The sequence below is a fragment of the Emydura macquarii genome, unplaced genomic scaffold (genome assembly GCF_026122565.2).
Source record: "Emydura macquarii macquarii isolate MOO-44397 ecotype Brisbane River unplaced genomic scaffold, CSIRO-AGI_Emac_v2 contig_1119, whole genome shotgun sequence".
Classification (NCBI taxonomy): domain Eukaryota; kingdom Metazoa; phylum Chordata; order Testudines; family Chelidae; genus Emydura; species Emydura macquarii.
The window spans coordinates 1,736,201-1,762,208 of NW_027131256.1; the positions used below are offsets into that span (position 1 = coordinate 1,736,201).

General features: G+C 41.5%; 1 protein-coding gene across 4 annotated transcripts in view; it reads left to right on the plus strand.

Annotated features, from left to right (window-relative positions):
• Window positions 1-26,008, plus strand: part of WARS2 (tryptophanyl tRNA synthetase 2, mitochondrial) — a 56,893-nt gene that overhangs the window by 10,382 nt on the left and 20,503 nt on the right. For all 4 annotated transcript variants that reach the window (XM_067545957.1, XM_067545956.1, XM_067545959.1 and 1 more), the window contains exon 2: window positions 16,756-17,013. In XM_067545957.1, the coding sequence (XP_067402058.1) occupies window positions 16,870-17,013 (144 nt within the window). In that variant the 5' untranslated portion in view covers window positions 16,756-16,869. The remainder of the gene's footprint in view (window positions 1-16,755; window positions 17,014-26,008) is intronic.

A 26,008-nucleotide genomic window follows, 5' to 3' on the forward strand; every position in this document is an offset into this window, starting at 1 on the left:
TGCCTCTTGTGCGTCATGAAGGGCTGACTTGGCGCCCCGGCCCCCCCCTTCCCCTTTCAGTACGCCCCTGCTTAAAATGGCCCATTTACTTCATCATTCCTCATCAATTTTTAGATGGATCAGTTGATTATTATCTGTTCTATTCATTCCCTCTGAAGCACCTGGCATTGACCACTGTCAAAACACAGGATACTGGGCTAGATGGACCATTGGTCTGACCCAGTATGGCCGTTTTTATGTCTGTTTATAGGGCAGTCCTGGCTAAAATATACATTCAGTGCTTGCCAGTTTTAGGAATAAATTTAAGGTTGTAGGGCGGGGCTGTTGTGTATCGTAAATCTTTATTTTCTGGTTTTCAGTTTTTCAAGTGTAAATATTGAAAGTGTTGACATTTTAGAAGTGTACAAGGCTCTGCTGGACAAGTTTCTGGCCAGTGAATTAAGGTAGTTTCTAAGTTCATGTCTATATCCAAAAACTTGCACTGGATAAATCTTTGATTTAATTACATAAGTGCAAACCTAACTCTAAGGCTTTGTCTACATTACAGAATTTTGTTGACACAAGTTACACTGATGGTCATAAACTGCTATAATTGCATCACTTGTGTGAGTTCACACAATGCTTCTCCTTTCAGCAGAGCACGTCCACAGTTGTTGCTCTAACATCAACAGAGAGAGCAGTGTACTGTGGATTGCTGTCCCATTGTGCTACTCGTCACCTTCCGCAGCTAGGAGTTGTGGGAAGGGGGAGTGGATTGCAGTGCATCATGGGTGCAGGTTCAATGTCCCATGATGCAGTTTTTTTCCTATCCTATCATTCCATGGACTTCTGATGCTTTTCGTGCCATTTTTCAATGGTCCCTGTTTACTGTGCATCCACTATCCTGGAAGCCATTTACAGCAACATAACCAAGTTCAGTGTCTACATTGACATGGTTGATCTAACTTTGCTGCAAAAAGTTGCTTCTCATTGAGGTGGCTTTATTTTGTCAGCGAAGCAGGAGACTTTTGTCTGCAGGAGCATTGTAGTGTGTAGGCCTCCACTGTTTTGTCAACAAAAACTGACTTTTGTCAACAAGCCTCTATAGTGTAGATAAGGCCTAAATGTACTTACGTCAGTTAAAATTGCACTTATACAAATTTAGTTTATTTTGATTACCAGATTAAGCTAACCAGTTTAAGTACATCTTGCATTAGGAGTGTGCACTGATGTAATTAAATTGATTTAGTTACATCAGCACAAAAATCCATGTCTAGACCAGCCCTTGGTTTTCCTATTTCTTTTTAAAAGAAAGTGAAACAAATGCCTATACCTGATGATGAAAAGCACTTAGAATAGATGATCCCAGTTAGACTTTGAATGTATACCTCAGTTGCGGGGGTTGAATGAAGTAGGGTGAGTTCCTACCTTTCTTACTGCTATTTGGCTTCAGACTTTTTTTGTAAGCCTAGATTAACAGGCTCTCATATCATCTAGAAAACAAAAGCTTTGAATTTGCAAAAGATTGATAAGAGAAGTAAAAATTATGTGTAAACCCTAAAGATTGAAAAAAGATTTCATTTTACAGCCAAAAAATTTCTCCTGTTCCTGAAACTGAGGCAAATTTTTGTTCTTGTTTTGTTTTTATTCTCTAACCCTCTTGGGAAGATCCTTAGTTATGTTTGATGAGACACTTACAATCTCACGCACTTTCTCTTGACTGCATTTACTTACATACTGTTCTTTCTTCTTTCTGACACTCTGATTTTCAATCATACGTGTTTCTCTTGTTTTGACAAATTTCAAGATGTTTCAGTTGGACGCAACTAGGGCTGTGTGAACTGCCTTGGATAAAATAACGATAAAAGGAGAAAAGTCTCTGAGTGATTCTTCTCTGTTTCCTGAGTCATTCCAACCCCATTAATCAGTGCTAGTGCTGCAGAGGCTGTGTGGTGTGCTATGTCGCCAGCACAGCATCCCCTCCGTCCCTTTCCCCCACTCCCTGTGTGCCTACACAGTGGGGAAAACTAGAGAGGGAAGCCATCAATCTTTCCCGTCACCACATGCCAACAGTGATTCCCCCTCTCCACTTCCTGTTCTCGCTGTCTCACACACCACCTGTGTTTAGAATTAGCTCTGATTCTACTAATCTCACTCTTTTCCTTACCTGATCTGCTCTGAGAAAATATCTATAAAGTAAAATAGCAAGTGGTCATACTGTTATAGCATTTGTAAGTAATGACCGCTTGTTTTTGGATTGTAAAATAATTTCCCTTATAACTTGTGACTCTCTGTTTTCTGCAGCATTCTCTCATAGGGCTGAAACTGCTTGCTTTCACCTCATCCCAGTGGTGACTTTTTGAGAGAGTTTTAAAAACCTCTAGTTAGCCATTTGTATTATCTGCAGAGATTGAAATCTATACTAAGCACTTTCTAGTGAGAGGACTACATCTGCTAGCTAGAGGGAAATATAGCAGGTGAATGGATGAGGGTTGGGGACAGCCTGCAAAGTAAGTTCACAAGCAACAGTTGGGTTAGAAGCCCAGCCTTTATGCTCAGCTCCTGGGAGGGTTCTTATCAAAAAGCTTTTGTACCGTTTGGGTCTTGGTCTTAATATCTGCATCTCGCTAGTAGGTGTATTGAAAAATACTCCTCTTTTGACTACTAATTAGCACCTCCAGGTTCAACTCCATAATCTCATCAGTTTGTCTCTATTGAATAATGTGGCCAAGTAAAACCTTTATTCACGCTGTCGTGTAGCTTGTATCTAAATAAACTTTCTAGGCAAAAGAAATTGTTCATGGCATTGGTAGAGTTAAGGTGTAAGTAATATGCTTCTCAGGTATTTAAGGAGAAAACCCTTACAGGAACATTCATAGATTTTACAAAACCTCAGCAGGCGTTGACCTGTCGGTTCAAAACTAAGATTTTGTTAAAAACAACAGAATATTTGGAAAGAATGGAAATGTCCACTTAAGGGCATCCAGATAACCTTAAATCTGCTCTTATCTGCTGCTACACTTCTGTTGCACGTGGGGCACTTTATACACTTCTTAGCGTATGCACAAGGGTGATATTCTTATGGACTTCTGAAAAAGAGGGTTTTTGATAGGAACTGAGCTTTAAATCCACTTTATTTGTATAGCTTGAGTTGTCTGAGGAGCAGAGAAACTATTAATACGTGTCTGATACATAGTGATTCCCCTATGACCTCGTTATGTAAAACTACTTAATTTGTGGTTCACCCTTTAAGAAATTCATAAGCCTAGATATGATACCCATGGTCAAAATGTTACAAAAGTGAGTAGTGGTTTTTGGATCCTTCAATTTTTGAGTGCTTATTGAGGGTGCTTGAAGTGGTCTGATATTTTTCAGAAGTTGTATCCACAGCACTTTCTGAAAATCAGATCCTGTAAAGATGTGTCAGTGAGCACATACAAATTGAGGCACCCCAAATAAGTAGCACCTTTGAAAATCTCTAGTCCATCTGTCCATGTTAACTTTTGCTGTATGACAGCACTCATATTTGAAATTACATGGAATATCATTCAGGATAATTCCTAAAAGATGTTCACTCTGGTGAAGAGATTCAAATCTGGATATTTTTTTTTCAGTGACTGCTCATAGCCTTAAAGAACAGGTGTACTTCGGTTTATATGCTACAGCAGTAGTGCTCAGTTAATCAACAGTACAGTAACTTTAGTCACTGACACAATGATTAGATGTGCTTTTGAAGATGGGATTATCTACTGCCTTTCCATGACCGTGCTTTCTACTGTTCGCGTTTTGATTTTTTTTATGTAACCTGGACTCTGAAGTTCCAAGCTTATGTTACTGTATTTTGAGAAAACTACAGTGTTGTCAAGCATTTTCCTTACAATATAGATATTTACAAACTTATTTAAAGATTAAAGTTTTGCCTGAGAGTTTTCTTAGATTTTTGAATGAGTTTTATAACAGTGTCTGTCACTTGGACATCTGTTATGGATATCTAAAAGTTATGTATACTAATTTGGACATCTTTATAATTTGGAGGAGCATTAAGAAAAAGAACTTGTTTGCAGTGGTGGTGTAGTCTTTTTGGTCCGAGGGTATTAGAGAGACAAGATGGGTGATATAATATCTTTACTGGACCGTCTTCTGTTGGTGAAAAAACAAGCTTTCAAGGTTTTGTCAGGTTCACTGAAATAAATGTCAATTGAAAGTCACAGCATATAATAGAGAAACCTTCTTGTGTAAAGAAGCATGTGGTATGCTACTCTGAATAGTAAATGGAACATTACAGATAACCTGGAACATAGCACGTATGTCTATCTGGTCAAGAGCTTGGACGTTTCTCCATGTACATTAGGAATGGCACTTGGGGACTCGACCTTTTCCTGAAGTATTTGCTTTAGTCCCTATAATGGATAACCCATTTCCAGACTCCTTGAAAATAGCAAAAGGCACTCCTTCTTGGTGCTTAAGGCCAGCTTAGTAAAACACACGGGGGCTGGTCATTTCCTAGGTCAAGCCACTTTTAATCTATGAAGGGGCAAAAACAAATGAGGAAACGTTTCATAAACAAACACTCCATTTTTAGCACTCCTGAATTTTGGAAATGTCTTGCTTTATTTGTTTCAAATTTTTCAGAAAATTTTTTATTTGGCAGAGTGCCCTGTTTGCAAACGTACAGACAGATTGAGTGGACCTTTGAAATGCCTGGTTTGCAGTGGGTATTCAGAATCAGCCTGATAATGGTATGAAGAATCTGTATTGTGTGTGTTTATACAACCCCAGCAGTGTAAGTGTGAATGGACCCTTCCGAATGAGCTATATAAGCACACTGCTAGTGCCATCGTGGCTTAAAAAATGCAGTTTATAGTATAGTATATACAATAGTGCAGGGAACACTCAGACTTCGTCGTCCTATCTAGCAATTGCGCTACATTCTCCAATTTCAGCAGATGGATTTTTTTTATGGAAACCAAGTTTGGTAGCTGAGGAGGCGGTCCAGATATTGTATGTATCCTCATCTCTAATATGGAGGTGTAGCCTATCGAGAAGCTGGGTCATGGCATGCACTGCTCCATCTTGATGTCAAAAGGAAGGCAACGTTGCATGCATGGGCCGCAGTCTCTAAAGAACACACCTCCTGTTGAAAACGAGGGTGTAGAATTCTGTGTGGGCCACACTTCGGCCTTCCTGCAATAAGGTAAGCACAGAGGATTTACTTAGGATTAGTCTTGACAGGGTTCGATTTAAAGGGGTAGATGTCGGTAAATGTCAATTTCAAATGACACAGTGAAATCAACATACCCCGCCTCCCCCCCATCTGTAACAGTCATTTCAACACTCTGCAGCCCTGCTGTCATGGGAGTGAGTGAACAGGGCTGTGACAGCAGGGCTGCAGAGGGCTCCCTGCATGACCGTAGGGCTCGTGACACCTGATCATTGCAGCCACAAGTTGCGGAGGCTATAGGGAAAGCCATCCCACTGCTGAATGGCTCCCTGCAGGAATCGGGTGTCCTGGGCCCCTCAGCCATGCAGGGAGCCCTCTACAACTTAGCTGTCATGGACCTGCCCTCTCATTCACCAGCCAGGAATGCGGAGGCCATCCCTGGGCAGGAACTGTTCAGCAGTGTCGTGATCTCCCCTGTGACCAGGGACTTGTCCTCCTCCTTGCAACCCTGGCTGGGAGCCCTTGCTTCTTCAGGCCAGGACTGCACTGTTCCCTGCACCTTGCACCCAGATGTCTTGGACCCCTCCACTGTGCTGTCAGCACTGCCCCACCCCACCCCCCTTAAATTCCTGAAACTAAGTGGTTAAAGATTTTTAAAAAAAAAAATCAGTATTAATCATCAAGATTGGGGGGGGGGGAAATTGAATCGTACCAAATCTGCTTATGATAATATAAGAATAAGAGATGTGGAAGTCAGTGGCCTATGCTTTTGCATTTGTCAGGAATGGCAGCTATTCATCTTCTCATGAAAGAGAGTATTTGGTGAGGGAATGGCTGAACTTGCCACATTTCTGTGCCACTTTTGTTTTAAATGGAGAGACACATCACCACACCTAGGCTGAGTAGCAAGTTTCAAAATCTGAGGTTTGGAATTTTCTTTCCTTTGGGAATGCCATGCAGTGATAGTATGTAGTAATCAGTGCAGAAGCCTTATTGAAGGGAAATGTGATAAAGCAAATCAAGTGTCTGAAAGGTTCCCCTTTCCTCTGACACCTCTGTAGATTCATATGTACGTTAACCTTTATATACAACCCTTATGGACTTAATGTGCTCAACATACAGATTTAAACACACACATACCAGACTTTCACACTGCACATACTACAGATGCCTGAGAGAAAGCCCGTGCCACGTCTTGTGGCTTTCACTCTGCTCCACTGGGAAGGCCTCACTCCTTTCATTTTTGTCATTTTCTCACTTCTGTACTCTAGAATACACAACTTCCATCTCCTGTTCTCAAAACTCCATTGAAGCACATTCCAGCCCCATGATTTCATACTGTTAGGCAGAACTCCCCTGCCATGCTGATATGCTACCTGCTAATTCTCACAGGGTGTTCAAACGAGGAACATAAACTCTATCCAAAGAAGCAATGTTCTCTGTATATTTTTTAGTAGTAGAAATTAATCCGGGATTCATTTAAGGGTTTTTATACAGACTTTTGCTAACACAGTGGAATATTTCATAACCAACCAACACCCCCTCCGCCCCCCCACACACACAACTTGTTGAAATATTTCTTTCATTATGTTAATGAATAGAATCAAAGGAGTTAAAGATGAAAGGTTTCTCATTAACTGATCTCTCAGCTGGGAGCCAGTGTGAGGTTGTTCCTGGCAATGTGTTCTCTAGAGCTGTATCCATTTCCAGGCTTGTTTAATTCTTATTCTGTTTGCTTGGTTTTGTAGCATCTTTTTTGCAACTTCCCCATTTTATGTTGGATAATTGCTGAGTTCTGAATCAGTAGAGGGTTGCTACCATTTAATCCTCTCATTGTCTCCACCATTATCCATGTTGTACCAAGCAAACCTTTTATCATTAGCAAACAAAATTAAAAACACTTTTTTTTTTTTTTTTTTTTTTTTTTTACTTTTAGCCCGTTTTCAATATCTTTTCCCTTCACAGATGTGTTGCTGTTTGCAAGGAATCCAAAAACTCTGTCCACAATCCGTATTGTGTTATGCTTGGGCTTTTCCTTGGAGCATATACTGCCTATTCCATTGCCACACTGTTTATTGGACATTAAACCCATATTTAATTTTGAGCTCATCTGTTAGCTTACTCCAAATATTGATATCAGTGAATAATACAGGATCTGTATTTGAATGGGGAATACCCTTTAAGATCTCAATATTTTCCAGGCTCTACACCACAAGGACCTGTTGTGTTGGGTTTTTTTTGGTATAGAGGGGTCTGTAGTGACTCCATAGTTAAGTCTAGGTTGATTTGCATCAATTACATGCTTTAATTCTTTAATTTAGGGTATGTCTACACTTAATGCTACAGTGGCACACCTATGCCGCCGAAGCTGCACTGCTGTAGCACTTCAATGTAGACGCTACCTACGCCAACGAGAGGGGTTTCTTCTGTTGGTATAGGCGGTCCATCTCCCCGAGAGGTGGTAGCTAGGTCGATTGAAGTATTCTCTCATGGATCTAGCACTGTCTACACTGGGGGTTAGGTCGGTTTAACTGCATTGCAAAGGGGGAGTGGATTTTTCTCATCCTTGATTGATGTAGTTAAGCCAGCTTAACTTTCTAGTGTAGACCAGGCCTTATTCCCCACATTTGGAGTGGGGATGGGGGCTAGAGAGCAGGCAAAGTGACTGTAACATGGAGAGGCATGAAATGTTGAGTGGGGGTTAGCATTGGGGAAGAGTGGGAGGCTTGGGGGGATGGCGAAGGGACTTGTGGGTTGGGGCACTGAGTCTCTGGAGGTGAGCCCAGTGTCTTCATGCCAAGGCATTGGCACTTGAGCTTTTCTGATTCTATTGCCACCTCTGCTGCTCTATGCTTGGAGGTTTCTGGGGATCTATTCAAGTGCTGACGCCTTAGCGCGGAGACACTCAAGGCTGGTATACCGGGGGAGCAGAGCATTTCTGCATTGCAGCTTCAGTGTATCTGCGTGGCAGTCCCTCCTAAGTGTGCTGTGGGGTAGCTTTGAGGGAACATTTTAAGTGCTGCTAGATTTATCTACACAACAGTGTAAAGGTGTGTAGGTTTCCACCCTGGCTAACTTAATCAGCTTAGCATATGTGAAAGTCTATACTTACCTTGTCTACACTAGATTTTTAGAACATGTTAGCTTGTGGTAATGAACGTTTTAACAACACAACTGTAAAAGGTAGGCTAGACAAAACCACCAAAGTTCTCACAGCCCTAGCCGCCAGCCCCTCGCACACCTTCACCTCTGTCCCTTTGGTTTCCTTTGTGCTCCATTGACGAACAGTCAATGGGGTTGAGCAGCTGTGTAGAGGGTGAATAGGGAAGAAATGCAATGCGAGGGCATGGGAGGTAGACTGGATGAAAGAAATATGGGTTGTAGGGTTGTAAGGGGCTATGGGCAATATAGAAGTGTGGAAGGAGGTGTGGAGAAATAGGGACAATACAAATGGTAGTGGGCAGCAGGCTTGTATGTGAGGAGATCGATCAGGGCAGGGAAGCTAGTAGGGTTCGAGCTGGAGTAGGGGAGGCAGAGAGAATTAAAAAGGAACTCCGCTCTGATAAACCTATAATTTTTCAGTTTTACCTTAACCGTTGGTGGCTCTTCAAGTGTACTCTGCAATCCACACTCATGAGTTCTGCTGGCCAGTGCAAACTAGATTGCAGAACCTTCTCTAAGCAATGCTTATTACAGCGCTTACACCCTCCCTTCCCTCCCCCCAAGTGTTCCGAGGATGAAGCTGTAAAAGGGGCATGGCACACTCCACCGTCTCATTTCCTCCAGCCACGATGTCTGACAGAAGCAGACCCAGATAAACCTGTGTGCACTTGCATGGGGCCCTCAACCAGGTTTGGGCCTAGGGTTGCCACCTAGCCATTTTTAACCTCCCTGGCCATATTTTTTCCCTGCATTGCCAATTGTTGGTGCAATGTGCTGTGTATTTTTTTTCACTGGTAACTTATTTGCAAGTTACAAGTGAACCCTCCTCATTCTCCACTTCCAGCAATTCGCAACCAGCAGCCATTGCTGCCTGCACCGGGAGGGCGGGGGGAGAAGGGTTGCTGGCAGCTCCTTCCATTATGGCGCGCTGGTAGCACTGCTACTATGGCACCTGGGTCCTGCCCCTTGCTCGGTCATCACCATGCTGACACGGCAGCTCCTGCTTCTATCAACATTGGAAAACAAGATGGACCTGAGGCTTGCCAGTAGGAAGAGTAAAGAGTGGGGACTAGGGTGGGAGAGGCAGGTGCTCTTTGGGGGGTGTAGGAGCTCATGGGCCAAGGGATTCAGGTTGTTGGTGATGGTCAGGGGGATGACTGGAAAGGGAAGAGGAGGATCAGGCAGGTGGGGAGGGGCAGTGGCCAGTTTTTCCTGCTCTCGGAGGTGGCAGCCGCTGGCACATGGGTCACAGTGCCTCTCCGGTTTGGCGCCCCAGGCAGCTGGATCTCTTAGTGCTCTCTCACATGGCCATGGGGATCAGAGCAATGTAAAAGTAAGGAGGCTTCTGGGATGTGTCTGGTTTCTTGGGTCCCTTACAGAAGGTGGAGGGGGGCACAATTTCCATAGTTCATAGTGCCCCCATATTCTTTATTCCGACCCTGGACAGAAGCATACTTCTCAGATCCAGAGCATCTCTTTTCTGTAGTGCTATTAGTGTTCAGTAGTAAAGTGTTTTAGAAGCTAGTTATTATTGGCTGAGATAGTTACTGTTAGAAAAGTGATTTTAATTTCAGTTTCATCAGACCTGTAATGGTGGATCTGAAGAACAGAAGAGCAGACTTCAAGAGATGTGCCTCATATCTGGCAGTGTTCCTGGCATCAGACTCTCATCTGAGGTGCCTCTCGTGTCTTGGTGAAGGACATTGTCTGTCCTGATGCTCCATCAGCTATACATTTATTCGAACGGTGTGTAAGGACAGATGAAATAGGCTGCAGGGCACCCTTGGTTCAAGAGGCTTTGGCAGTAAAGTCTATACGATCTAACTCACCTAAGAGCATGGAAGACAAGGTGCAGAGACTGGTGTTAGCTTCAGGTTCGGCTCTGACTAAGATTACGTGGCCTCTGAAGACTCAGGAATCAGTAGCAGTTCCCAGACTGAAAACTAAATAGGACATTCTGTTATTGGAACCCGTGATTCATATGGATCTGAACAAAGGCTATGGCAGAGGCATGACAGAACAAATAACAGTGCTATCTTTGGAACTGAATGGAACTAGGAGGGTAGCTGCAGTTCACCCCATGGGTGCACAACTGGAATGATCTACTGATCTGCAAGTGGTATTTTCAGGGGGAAGGAAGAGAAAAGCTTCTTTAGCCTCCGTTGGGATTAGTTCCTCTGATAAGTGAAGAAGAGTGGAGGATATATCTTGCTTTTATCCAAAGTCTTCTCTGCGTCCTTCCAAGGCACTCTGATTCCCTGGAAATATGGATGTTACATATTCCAGTTTTGGTAGTGCCTCCAATGGTGTCAGCTGCAGATCCAAGAATGCAGCCATACTGAGAAGAAAAGCAAGAGATACTTAAACAGCCTGAGGCACCACCTAGGTTCTATTCTACCAGGAGTGGAATATAATCCAGGATATGATGCCTTTAGGCCTCCCTGCCTTCCTAATTGTAAGATGGTGCTGTATGGGGGGATATTGGGAAAATTGTTCTTCTTGAGCTGCAGGGCCCTATTGGCATTCACAAGGGAATTTATGCAATCACCTAAGTGTGGTAGAAGAACCTCCCTTCTAATGAAGATCCAGGAGGAGACTGTGGAATGGTTCGAAGTTTCCAAGATCAGGCTACCTCTCCTGCCTTCAGGGAGCAATCCCAGATGGTAGTACCAGACACTCTGAGGACGAGGAGGAACACTTTGCCCCACAGATGGACTTTCAGCATCTTGACACAGAATTAGAGGCAGACTCATTTAATGAAAATATGGGAATAACTTCAGCTTCTTCTCACTCGGAGATTGCTGTACAATTTCTTGAATTGGTGGATAGGATGGCAGGAATTCTAAAGCTGCCTACTGTGCTAATGGAAGAGTCTTCCCATCCAGCTTTTGACACATGGGGAGTTCCATCAAAGAGCAAGTTTTCTTTACCCATTTTAGGTGGGTTACTATAGCCTGCCGAATATGTTTGGTTTACACCAGCTTCTCAGACCATTTCCAGAAAGGCTGATAAATTATACCACCTGCAATATGAAGGATTGTCTTATTTTCATTCACATCCTGCTCCTTACAGTCTTACTGATTATCAGTAGGTGGAGAAGTAGACAAGAACATTTCCCACCATATGTGACTGCACTGTGACTGAGACAACAATGGTATATGGACCCCCATCAGCTGTCAGGGTGTACACAGGATGCGCCCAGTGTTACCAGATTTACTGTCACGATAACAGTGCAGGATCTTTCACCTAGATACTCTCTCTCTACATCTTGTAGCATGGGGAAATAAGACTTTAATGAACCTTCTAAGATCTTGTTCTTTGACTGTTCAACTAGTGGTGTTTTGAACTCTAGGAAACAATTGACCAGTAGATGTTAACAGCTTAAGTGGTTGAGATTTATGACTTGGATGCACATCAAACCAGAGCAACCAGAACTGACTTCTCTTCAATATATTCTAGAATATTTATTGCATTTGAAGCCTCTGAGGGTCCTTCAGATTCGTGGGAGAGGTTCCCTTAGTGGCTATATTGACAGACCATAATTAAGTAATAAATTGGTGTTTACACATGGTTCAGTTAAAGGGTTCCTGAAGGGATTTGCAAATCTATATCCACCAGTGATACCTGAATGGAACCTCAGTTTAGCATTGGTACAGTGAAGGGCTTGTCTTCCTGTACAGCTGTTCCGGTGCAGCTGCACTGCTGTAGCATTTTAATGAAGACGCTACTATGCTGGTGGAAGTGCTTCTCCCGTCAGTGTAGTTAACCCATCTCCCTGAGATGTGGTAGCTATGTTAACAGGAGAAGATTTCCAGTTGACACAGTGCTGTCTATGCGGGGGGTTTGATCAGTATAATTATGTCACTCAGGGATGTGGATTTTTTTCACACCCTGAGCAACGTCGTTATACTAATATAGGTCTGTAGTGTAGACCTGGCCTAATAAAATGGTGATGATAAAGTTTGAAGCCTTGGTGTAGTGTTCATTATTTAATGTGTCCATTAAGATTGCCTTTGTTATTGCTAGAGTTTCAGCTATCCAAGTTAGTGGATTACATGCCCTTATGGCACACTCTCCTTTCACTATCTTTCAAAGAGAAAAGGTAGTTCTCAGGCTCGACACTAGATTTTTACCACAAATTGTCAGAATTCCATGTTAATCAAATTATAAATCTACCAGATTTCTTTCCCAAACTGGGGAATCCACTTTACATGATTTGGATGCGAAAAGAACCCTCACCTATTATCTTGGTAGAACCCAGGAATTTCACAAATCTAGTAAATTGTTTAATTTCATATGTGGACACTCTTAAGAACCAACCATTTTCAGATGGATTGAATAGTGCATTCAGAAAAGTTACGTATAGCAGCTCTCTCTCCCCCTGTGGGTATTAGATTGCATCTTATTAGAGCAATGGTCATGTCCATAACTTGTTTTAGACGTAACTGTTCAGCAATTATGTAAAGCTGTCACTTGGAACTCTACATACTTTCACAAAACATTACACATCAGATCTGACAGCTAGCGCTAATGCACAAGTTTGTTAGAGCTATACTTCAATCCTTATTTAATTAGAACAGAGTCCCTCCTTCTGGTCCTGCTTGCCAAACCATCCTATACGAGGCAATGTGCAGAAGACACTTGAAAGAAATGGAGGTTGTTAACTTGTAACCAGAGTTCTTAGAAATGGACTCTGCATATTCACACTCCCCACCAATTTTCCCTTCTTCCTCAGAGTTCTGATAAACAGTTTCTCTAGCACAGTAAGGGAAGGAGCTGAAGCAAAGGAGGGCATTACACCCCCCTCTGTAGCTTTGCTGTCAATGGTGATCGTAATAATCCAGGACACGTGAAAACATTGATACCTTTTGATATTGACCAATGTTTAAAAGTTGAATGTGTTAGGAAAGTAACATGGAAGAGGTATGAAGGGGAGCATGGTGTGGAATTTGTGACCATGAGGAGAATGGGGCTGTACGGGGGAGATGAGGGAGAAATACCAATTTCCGGAGCTTGGAGAAGTGTCATGCATGGGAGATACTGGAGCTCTGCAAAGGGATATAGGAGGATATTTATCCTTGTTGATAGGCTATTTGTGTATAACTGTCATTATTGATACATACTTATTTTAAAAAATAGCTGGGAAATTCCTACACATCTTTAACTTTGCGTTAAGGACTGCAGAGTCTATCAGTGCAAATCACATAAAACAAGGAAATAGGAGTCAAGTCATTCTAGATTCCATTTCAGATTCAGCTACCTCTCTTCCACTGCCCACAGGCCAAATGCAGCTTGAACTCCAGCTGTGAGCACAATACACCAGGCTGCATACATACAGATTTCATGTAATGACTCCATCACATAAGTTTCTGGACAATCATGAGCTGGTGTTTCTTCATTTTATGTAACAATTATACTTGCCTCGCAGAAGGTAATCATAGAATCATAGAAATTTATGACTGGAAGGGACCTTAAGAGGTCATCTAATCCATCTCCCCTTGGTAAGGCAGGATGTTTGTCTAACATTTACATAAAAGCTACTGTAGTAACTCTTAATAGACACAGTCATGCAAGCTTTCCTAAACATGATAGATAAACAAGTCTCTAGGCCATCGTTTGCAAGCTAACGCCGTCTCTCTCTTGCTTATGCACACCATACAAAACGAGGTGCAGAACTACGTACAGTATGACTTAGAAAGCCACAGCAGTCCTGCGTTAATGATCCAAACGCATAAAAATATAACTAGTAAACATGGGGAGAATTAAGATTGCCTATTCTGCTGTGGTCATTGCCACAGGGATTTCGTGTAATTTGAGAATGGGAGGAGAGATGTGAGCTGGGGGATGGCAGATAGGAGAGGAATGGTCTACACAGCAAACATTTCCTCCAAAAAATCAACTTTGGAGAGAGACCAGTCCTGGAAAACTTCAGCCCAAATAGCTGAAATTTTTGCTACGATGTGAGTGAATGAAAACAGGGTCAGAATGGAAACAGGTAGCGCTTGTGTTGCCAGAGGCTGCTGGTGCTGCGGAACTGATCCACAGCCGGCTCAGATGAGGTTTCCTTATGCTAAGGGTAGGTGGTAGCGAGGCGTCACAACCTTGGGTACCCCTGGGATGTGTTTTACTAACACATTATTATAGTGGTGCAGCAGCGCCATTATTGTGAAGGTTGCATCATGGCATAAGGGTCAACCTTTCTAAATCCTCTAAAATCGATATGCTCAGTCAGATTTCCTTGTAATTTGAGTGTGCATGAGGAAGGTGCAAAGAAGGTAGAGTTAATGACCCCCATTTGAGGTCATTTGATTGTGGGGTTCTGGAGATATAAGCCTTGGGGAAAAAAAGCCACAACCAGGAACACTAGTCCCCTGTAACACAGTTGCCCTTTGCTCCAGGTATTGCACGTGAGTTGGGTTTGGGGTTGGGGGAGGGAAGGAATTGCAATAGAAACATTTGTATACCAGGAAGTGAAGACTTCAGGGAGACCCTGTTTGTGCTGGGGAGGCCACGATACAGCAGTTGGGTAGGGGCCAGGTAGGAGGTGGGCAACACATTGACTGGGTCAGGGGCATGGCTGGAGAAGTGTGCAGAAGCAGGGCTGATGGGGCACAGCTGACTGGCTGGGGGTGGGGGAGGGCAGGCTGGCTCCGCATGCTAATTATGGGAAATGATATGTACCGCTGTCTAAGTGACTGCAAACTCCTACCAACTATATGTCTCTTCCTGTTTAAAAAAAAAAGTAGGAAACTCAGTGCCAAAAAACAAGGTTAACCCAGAGTTAAGGTTGTTTGGTGGTGTGTCATCCATCCCCTGGCAGACTGTTGAGTTGAGCAAAACTCAAATTTCTGAAAACCAGAAAATGCAGCGTTCATGGATTCTACGGCCAGGTAGGACCCTTCTGACGTCAGTTAAGGTTGCCCGTGCTCAGCTCAATGTTCTTCAGAGGGACAACTTACCACCACACAACCTTAATTCTGCATTAATGTCGTTTTTTGCCATTGATACATTATTTTTGCTTTAGCAAACTGTCTTGGGATGAAATGTGTTATGTAAACATAAGATATTATAGTGTTGCAATTGGGTAGAGTATACTGTAATATCAGAATAATTGTTTTACTGACACATCTCCCAGGAAACTGATTTATCTTAATGGTAATTGGGATGGATTCTGTTAGTATAAAATAGTTTAATTATGACCAGGTGTTAAAAATGGCAGACAAGGCTCCATTAGAAGCCCTGTATTTACTTGCTCAAACTTAGAGTAAGAAAAGTGACTTGACCTGAAGAGTGGCAGTTTATTCTGAAAGCAAAGGAGAATTTTTTTTAACAAATTAGGAAGAAAATTGGTTGTTTGTCAACAGTGTTTAGCATGGGTCAGACTATCAAAACTGGGCAGATGCTCCCAAACTGGTGGTATAGTTAGATTTAACCAAACCAGCAATATATGTGTGCTCCTGGATCACTTTATTAGTTCATCATAAAGCCATTGACAGTCCCCTTAGCACGCTAGCCTCATTTACCACACAGACAAACTGTGATGAAAGATGATAAAAACCAATAATCACCACACATCAAGTTCTTCCAGCTCCAAAGAGCTAGTCACTTACCCCCAGGTCAAGGTACACTTCAGATCTCACCAAAGACAACACTGCCAACCAGTTACTTTAGTAAAATATCTGAAGTTTTATTATTTATAGGGCTGAAAAGGGATCTCAAGAGGTTACCTAGTCCTTCTAGTCTTCTGCACTGAGGCAATACCAAGTATATCTAGGCCATCCCTGACAGGTGTTTGTTTAACCTGTTTTTAAAAACCTACAATGATGGGGATTCCACAGTGTCCCTTAGTAAACTATTCCAGTGCTTATTATCTACATCTTAAAGTGTGGTGCCCAAAACTGGACATAGTACTCCAGCTGAGGCCTCACTAATGCCAGTGCAGCAGAATAATTACCTCCCATGTCTTACATATGACAGCCCCATTATTACATCCCAGAATTGTGTCTTTTTCTCAGCTGCATTCAATTTGTGATCCACAGTGATCTTTTTCAGCACTACTACTGCTTTTTTCCTGTTTTGTATTTGTGCATTTGACTTTTTCCTTTCTAAGTATAGTACCTAATTGTCATTTTGAATTCTAATCCTGTTCTCCAAAGTCCTTGCAACCCCTCCCAACTAGGAGTCATCCCTAAATTGTATAAGTCTTCTCTACACTCCATTTCCCAAGTCAGTGATAAAAATATTGAATAATACCAGACCCAGGACAGATCCCTGCAGGTCTCCACCACATAAATCCTTCCAGTTTGACAGCAAACACTGCAAAATGGGGGAGTAGGAGGAAATGAAGAGTAGGTGAGACGTAACCAATGTCTGAAAAACACTGACAGCCACAGATGAAAGAGGTTGTGAAAAAGCAATGGTGGTATACATTTTACTAAATGTTTTTGTTCCAGAATATTGGCAGGGATCGCATTTTCTCTGGTGTTCAGCCAACTGGGACGCTCCACCTCGGCAACTACTTTGGAGCCATCCAGAACTGGGTGAGGTTTCAGGAAGAGTGCAGCTCCATGTTATATAGTATTGTAGATCTTCATGCTCTCACAGTACCGCAGGAACCAGCGCTCTTACGTCAGAGCATCCTGGACACCACTGCCACCCTCCTTGCCTGTGGTATCAACCCAGAGAAGTGCTTCCTTTTTCAGCAGTCACAGGTCAGTGTCCCTTTTACTTAAAACTTGATTCTCAGATATGGCCATTTGGTGTTCCCCTTGCGCTTTGCTGAGTACACACAATGCTGTGCAAGTCTCTATTCCTTTCTATTGACTCTCCTAGAAATTCCTAGCAGTGTTAGATTCCAAATTCGTGTCTTCACTATCTCTCTGCAAAGATCAAAGTCCATCCTGGGATACGTGTTTCCCAAACAGCCTACTGTGGATCTTAAGTTAAACTTATTAGAAGACAGTGAGTCTTACTAGAAGCAAGTCTCCTATAAAACTCCCAAAAGCTTAACTGGATAATTCAGTCTGTGTAATTACATAAACAAACAAAATACACTCTCTGATCTCTTGATGTCAGTATTTGTCAACCAGCCTGCCAGTTTCTCAGCTTCTTTTGCAGACAGTCAGCACAGCAAATCTCATTCAGGTCCAACCCTGGACATCTGTCTCCTGTCTTCTCTGAGATCAGGTGTTTCCCTTTCTCCCACATGTGCCTCCATTTCTTTTCACCTTTCCCACCATCTTTCCACTGCTCAGTTGGCCTCTAAAGTTCCACTCAGTTCCACTCTAAAGTGCTATCTGGCCCCTCTCCTGGGGGAATATTTAACCATCCCTGTTAAATTATTTCTACTTGTTCATTCCAACTTATTCTATTATGTTCTCAGAGACTGCAGAACACAACTTTGTCTGTCTGGTCCTGTTAATTTTTTATGGCTGCGTCTATGCTGGGACAATTTGTACCCATAATTCACCATGGATACAGCTCCACCTGTGATAGCAAGAGTGGAAGATTGTAGTATAGAAAGGCAGAGTCCACTCTTGTAACCACCAGTGGAGCTACAGAGTTGCTAAATAAAGGGTCTGAATTTTACCCATTGTAGACAAGTCCTAGTTTTCATTATCCTCCTCTTTGAAGTTGGTTCTTGTCCATGGTTTGTCTGGAGTTTCCTGTGCATCTGTCAAACTGAAGTGCTGCAGAAGACAAACCTTAGAGGACTCCTTAATTCCCTGCCCTTTTGAGTGAGATTCTTAAGTAAGATAGGTTCCATATAGTCTTCCTTCACTGCTACTAAGGCCTGGTCTACATTAGAAAATTCCACTGGCTTAACTAAATGGATTTTAAATCAGTCTAGTTAAACCACTGAAGACCTCTAATATAGCTGCACTTAAGCCAGTTCAACTTTTGCCCAAATCCATATATTTCTATTTGATAAATTACTGCATGGTTTAAACTGTCTGAACCTTTGGTTAAGTGCATCTAAATTGGGGCTGGCACCAGTTTAACTAGATTGATTTAAACTGGTGTTGCAACTTTTCTAATATAGATATGGATAAACTGATCCTTTTGATCCTAAACATACTATCCTGCCTGTTTATAATATCTGGCATCCCTCACAAAGATATTTATGCAGATAATATCTCTAGGGAGGTGCTTATTGTCTACCCATTAAATGTCCATTGTGTGTTATGTCACTCTCCTAGTTACTCTTTTGGTAAACCTTTTCAGAGGTTCCTTTTTATCCTCCAGGTGTGTTTATTTTTATTAGTTAACTTTTCAACCCGTGTTTACAACATGCTATCCTCTGGAAATTTGTCTACACAAGTGTTTTAACTTTCATTAATTGACAGTTAACTTGCTCAAGTTAGCTAACACATTTGTACATGTTTGTCTGGACAAGTCCACAGGCAGTTTTGTGCAGTGTCATTAGCATGTGCAGACATGTTTGCCAATTAACGTGAGTTTAAAAATTCTTCCACTGTAGACCTACCCTGGGAGTATGACTGTTGTCAGAAATAAATTTGGGATGCTAATTAACTTCAGATTATTTTCTGTCACTGACCATAGGTGTTGACCAAGAGATAGTTCATTGTCTTTTTGAGGCAGGCTTTATGTTTTGCACAAAATTCCTTTTTGCCAATATTTCTTCTTTATAGGAAATCTGAATTATTGACAGACCAGAAACCAGTCTGTCTCAAGCCTTCATTTCATCAAAGTGATTATATGCATCATAGCTGAGTTCTTTTGGGAAGCCAGTGTAGCCTCTTATTAAATTGAATTGGTAGTTCTGTGTTAAACCACATTGTCCCTAGTGATGCCAGCTCCTCTGCTGCTACAGTTTTATAACTTATAATACAAACAAGATTTCTTACTTGTAACTGTTTTTATGGTCACTGTATTTGTTCTTTGTGTGCTCTTAGAGTCTCCCAACCTAAGAAACCACTAAGGGTGATTTTTCACCCAGTTAATCTTAAAACTGTAGCAACACAAGAGCCGGACTCCTTCACTGCGGACACTATGGTTTAACACAGAGCTATCAATTCAGCATATTGACAGGTATTTTTGAGTGATGAGTGTGTATTGGGGTAAGGTAAGGCTGTAATGCAAGACCTGCAGGCTAAGACCTGTAAGATTTCAGCTTAGCCGTACCAGGCCTCTGGCCAAAGAAGGCTTGACCCAGGAATAATCCTGTGCTAGTAAAAGCTGCATCAGCTTACGTTCTTTTAAAATGCTTATTCTCAGACTTTAGGAGTAAACTTGAAGCCAGTTCAGTGTGTTCTTGATCTCAAATGTAAAGCAACTAGGATTGTGTTTGCCACAAGTTCCCCTTCCTATTTTTACTGTATGAATTCTTGACATGTATCTCCCTGTCATGCTCCCATGTTTGGAAAAGTGTGTGAAAATGTTACCTAGAGAACTATAAAAGTGAAATTTAAACCAAAACAGTGTTTGTCTTATTGCTGCTTTATACTAAAGATGACTTCATAATGTTTTAGGGGTTGTTTGTATTATTTTCATTAAAAATATAAGATGAATATTGTGTCCTGACGTCTATCTTTTTATTAGAGGACTTGGGCAGCAGTTTGAGAATTGGGTTGGTGACATCAGAGAAGTCTGAAAGCTGAGCTAATGTGATCCAGACTGCCTTGAATCAAGCCCTAGAATGCAATGGAAAGACTCCCTTGACTTCAGAAGGCATCTGAATAAGGCTTCTAGCCCCTACCTCACGATGGAAGCCTTGCTGCATCTTGCATAACAAGCAATGCAGAAGTTGATTCTTTGTCTCTTGAGAAGGCAATACTGACTATCCTGAGCTCCCTTTGCCGTGCTTTAGGTGTTTAGGATGCTCAGTACTTTGTAGGATCAGGCCCTTAATATTGAGTGTCCTCTTAGAAACTATAGAGATTATACACTACCAACTATCCATCATATTTCATTTATCGTAAAGCCAAATTATAGGTGACACAACAGCTTGCATTCATTTTGGGGTATCAGAATCAAGAAAATTCTAATTTATTACAGAGCCATGATACAGAGTCACATCTTGATAGAAACCTCATCCATCTGGATTTCAAGAATACTTAACATTAACAAGGAAGCACTCTCAAACATAAAAATTACTGCCAACGGTTACTCTTCACATTATGCAATTGGCAGACTGGCCTCAATTAAATGATTCTGTGCCTTTGGCCTTTGTCATTAATATGCTCCAATTATCCATTGATGGAAAAATGTTCAAGTTACCAATGCACTATTATCTAGTGGTTGTCTGTTAGTGATCTCAGTGATTCCAAACTGAAGTAGAGGGACAGAACAGTTGAAACACAAACAGTTCGCTGTATCTAGACATGCTGATTCACATTCTGAACCATTGCAGTTTTGCCCCATGACCATGCTACTGCTATTCAAAACTTTCAATTGCTGTGTTCATTGAGAAGTACCTAATCCACAGTTGCCAGTTCAGATCTCAGAAGTAGTGGATTCTGGGAGATTTTAAAAGGCCATCGGTACACTGACAGACAGTAAGAGACAATGTATTTGAGTTGTCTGTGCTATCCAGATTGGCTGAAAACAAATTTAATCCTAATGGTATTTGACAATCTAAATACTGTTTCAGTTTAAACAATTTAGTGACAATCTCATAAACCTAATGTCACACCCTTGTGTATGATACAAGATGTACTACAGGTGTGCCACAAAAAAGACAGAGAATTCATAGAACTGACAAGATCAGCATTACAGCCTGTTCTGTACCTGTGCAGATTCCAGTGTTCTCAACCCAATAACTTGCACTAACAAATTCACTCAACAACGAAGAAATAACATTCAAGTATGGGTAAAATTAACAAATATGTCAGTGCAGTAACAGTGAACAAATTGATTATAAAGAAATTAAGGCCCATATGTTGCTTAATTTGAGGAAAGTGCTTAATTTGAGGAAATTAAATCAAATGTGGCCTCCATTAGTGCACATAATCATACATGTAGTCCGTGAAAATCAAGGGCAGATTTGGTAAAAACAGGTTTTTGTGCATAGAGTCTATCATTTGCATGTGTAAGTGATAATGTGTCAATTACATGGGTACAAATGGAAGCTGAATTGAGACACCTTTAAATATTAGGCTCTATGTATGTACAAATGTTACATAGTATGCCTAATATCAATAGTTATTGCGATATGAAAACTAAATCTATGTAGGTTGCCTAATTGGTGACTTAAAGGAGACATGACGATGTACAAGTATTTGAAGTGTGTAATTACCTCAGATCCCAAATAATTATTTAGGTGCAAAGTGGTTCAATATAATTAGCTGTGATAGATTGAAATCAAGCAAAAGAAAATTTAAGATGAATATCTAGAATCTAGAAAAACTTGCTAATGTAAAATCTGTTAGACACTAGAATAGATTCTGAAGGAAAGAAGTAAAAGTCCCACCATTATTTACAAACCAAGTACTGTGAAATACAGCATGGCCAGGTTAAGGGATTTAAAAGGAAAACACAGAGGGGTAATGAAAATTCCTGTAAAAACAAAAGTGCTTATTTCAGAATTACACAAGTTAATAAATCTTGACATGGAGTCTAGATGTAAATGAATGACTACATGACTTCCCTAGATTACAATGAATCTTTATCTAAGATATGGGACAGGATGGTGTCGTGCTTTTAGTGTCAATATGTGATGTGCTGTTTACCCTAAAACCAAATCATTTCAAAATATTCTTTCAGTAACGTTCTTCTTCTGTTAGGCTAAAAGATATGTAATGGCGTAATGATGCATATCTCATATGATAGAAGTGCCGTAAGAAATATTAAATGAAATATAATTGTGGAAAATGGATTTCTTCTGTTACTGATAACTTTGTTAGGGCTTCCTATGAGAGGTATACGTGAAATGAAAGACTGAACTATCGCCTCTTTCTGCATTAGAATAAAAGTGGAAGAAGATGACTATCACCAGGAATTGGGAGGTAAGAGGCTGTCCGTCACTTTGCCCTTTGTAGGACTGGGCTCTCCTTCAGTTTGTAAGAATGGAGCCTGCTTTCACTGTGCCTTCTTGTGATGGGCATACTTGGTGGCTAGGGCTATAAACACTTCCACTTGGGGCACTTCTTCCTTTTGGCTATGATCTTGGAACACCCAGGACAAAATGTTCTGCCCTCCCTATAAAGGTGAGAAGCTGTCTAAGGGGGTAAAGCAATTCTAACTCCTAGAAATACCCTCTCTCATAACAACCCGAGTCAGCTGTAAAGCCCTGCCCTGGTTCTTCTCTAGAAGAAATTTTTCCATGTCTTCCTTTTCCTCGGTCTCCTCTTTTAGAGAATAGACTCTTGTCTTGGGTAGCCCAGTCCACAGAGACAGGAACATTCAAATCAACATTTTTTCCTACTATAAGTCCTTGGCCATTGATGGATGCTTTTTGAAGGATGCCAGTACTGTCTCTGCTCTTTTTTCCTCACCTCCTTTCTCCATTATAATTTCTTTGCAGAGAGCTAGATGGAATCCTCAGTTTACAAGGATGGAAGTAACATTTGTCATGTAGTGTTCTGTTCCCATCCTTGTCCCTCTTTGTTTTAGCTTCTTCTCTGACAGAAGACAGACCCTGCAAGTGTATGAATCACTAATAAGCAGGTCATTTTTTTTCATTCACCGGACAACTTCTGCTTCCATTGCTTCCTGGTCTGGGAAACTATTGGGAAAGGTTCCACTCAGACTTCAGCGGCTGGCCTCCAGGCTGTTCAAAGAGTTGATTCTGCCTAGAAAACTACACTTCTTTGCAGGTAAATTTCCTGTATTAAGTTCCTGAGGTTCATCTTCACATCTCCTGCAACCCACACCTAATCTCATGTTCATGGTATGTTTGACTCACTGCTAGTAGATGATCTATCCTTTAATCTCACCTCAGCCCCAGGTCTTCATGGAGGTGGCAGCCAAATTTTGATAAGAAGGTTTTCACATCTATCCCTGGCTAAACAAGTGACTGTTCTGGGACAATTTTGCTTTTTCTTTGGGCTGGGGACAGAATCCATCACTGCCTCTTGGAATGGGGATTCCTTACCAGTTGTGACAGGTTATACCTGGACTCTTTGCAGACCTTTTTTTTCTTTGGTCTAATCTCAAAGACACTGTGCAGGTGAGTGTCTTCATCTGGATGGCTGTGGATCTCACCAGGAAATGCATTCAGATCGTCTGGATGAGCTCAGGGAAGACCTCAGGCTGCTGCCACTGCAGTCACCTCCTGCTGCTTTGTGCTGTCCTGACTAACCCTCTCCATCATTTGTTTTGTTTTGTTTTCTCTTCAACCAGCGATTTTACTGTGCTCTGTAGAGTCCGGCATGCTACCAAAAATGTTACAATGGCTACATTTGTCTTTCGGAAGCAAGGAAAGTTAGTGCCAGTGAAGATTACTTTCCTAATCCCTCCTTTACTGATCAAATCTGTAGTGCAGATTTCCAAACTGATCCACAGAGCACTTGCTCAGAAAGGTGACTGACTGTATGGTGCTGCTTGGGCCTCTTTTCTAGCTGCTGAACAGCTTTAATTAAGCTAAAAATATCGTAAATACTTTTCCATGTCAGCACTTGCTGTTTTGTTGCTGTGGAGACCACCTTTCCCTGCATTCACAAGTTCTGTATTAAAATGTTCTCCACACTATGAAGAAGTTTGAGAACTCCTGTTTTGAGGGATGTGAGACCAACTGCTCACTCTAAAGCCCTCCGTAGTGCCATGTTGAGTTGATTGAAAACTTCTGAAATTCACAATTTTTATGGAATTTGTTCAAACTTATTTTATTGTCATATAAAGTTGGGGTTGTTGCTCAGCACCCAAATTTGAAGCCCAAATCTTCAGGAAAACAAAACTGTTCCCAATTATTTGGACAGGAACAAGCATCTCAGACAGGGCTGTCTGCATTTCATCTCCAGTTAGACAAGAACAATGATCACCCCCCAAGTGAATCATGACTATCATGCTTGAAACTCATGGCCATTCTGCTAGTTTGCATTACATTTTAAATGCAGAATTCCCAATTAACCTGTTACATTCTAGTCAGATGATACAACGTCACGGGCTATGTAAATAATGAAATGGGGGAACAAAATCTACAAATGTTCTATGAAATCCAGCTGATGGTCCATTTTGCACCAAGAAACAGTCACAGGGCTGCTCCCCCTGCCCAGGAAAAGTTCTGACTCAGCTTTGTCGAAACAGGGCAGTCTGAAAAATCAAGGATGAAGCCAATATACTTTTCATTGCACCTCACAAGTCAGAGGCCCTGTTTTGTTGTGTTTTTTTTTCCAAACCTGGCTGTGCTAACATCAGAACTAATGGGAATCTAATAAGATAAGACTTGTTTAGCCAGCATCTGATCTTTCTCCTTTAGCCAAGAAGACCTGTCTAGCAGCTTGAATACTTAAAGGGGAAGACTAACCTAGCAAAGGTACTCCAAATATCCATTTGAAACGGCTGGGGCATCCAGAGAAGACTCAACCAATATATTACTTCCTGGGCTAATTCAAATTCAAATGAGCAGATTATATCAATATAATAATTTTCTTATTATAATTTTATTCAAAATTGGTTATTGGGGATAAAGCCTAGATCCTCGAAGGGCTTTGTCTCAGTAATTGCCAATATAATTAGCTGAGACAGACCAGGTCATATCTTTCTATTCCCCCTGTAAGAAAATTGTCAAAGGCAGCATCTATGCAGTCCATAACTTGTGCAAAGTCTGGAGCATTAACTCTGCCCTTGGAGTGCTAACCCTTTCATGATTTCAGCACCTAAGCTTAATTTCCTTATTTTCTTCTTCTATTAAAGAAGATTTTTTTGTCAGTGATCACTTAGAAGAATTTCAAAATTAGTGACTCTAGACATAATCCCATTGTTGCATTTACAGTAAAAATATGATTTTATGGACTGATCCTGCCTTTGTTCCAAGCCAAACAGTGTTCAGAGATTTCAAGATAGCCTACTGAAAGATCTTTCTATCCAGCCATTGAAGTGGATGCATGGTTGATGCTCAAAGAGCAGTCAAAACTTTTATCCAAGGGTTGGATTCAGCAGGTACTGACTGGTACCATAGCACCATTTTTCTGAGAGCTCCATCCGTTTCTGCAGAATTAAATCTGCAGTTTCTAAAGAGAAGTAAGTGTCTAGTCCTTCTGGTTATGATGGAACTTTGAATGTAACTGGATGCACTCTTCTTTCAGTCTGCAGGCAAAATGAAGCAGAATTCTGAAGGTGAGGAACTGGCAATAGAATGACTGAGATGTGTTACTTCCTTATTTGTTATTGACATACAGAACAGTACCCCAAGAATTTACTGGCTTCACCGCCTTTGGTCTTCTTTATAGGATACATGTGAGGGGATGATTCGAGGCTCTTGGGAGGATAGTACAGAGGAGACAGGACAGCCTGTAGAGGACAGTGTAAGTCACTTTAAAGGCTATGATGGATTTAGTGCAGCAAAACATTGAAAGACGTCAGATGACTCAAAAGCTTGGTATTACAGGCATGCTGAAGAGAGATCTTTTGACATAGATGATTTGGTGTTGGTGTTGATTCCCAGGAAGGAGGAACAAAATGGTGTTGGGAAGGACCTTTTGAGGTGATAGAGTGAATGAGGTCACTCATGATGTAAGGAAACCCTATGGCAAGGGAACTTTGCAAACTACATGTTGCTAGAGTGAAAGCTTACCATGAAAGAGA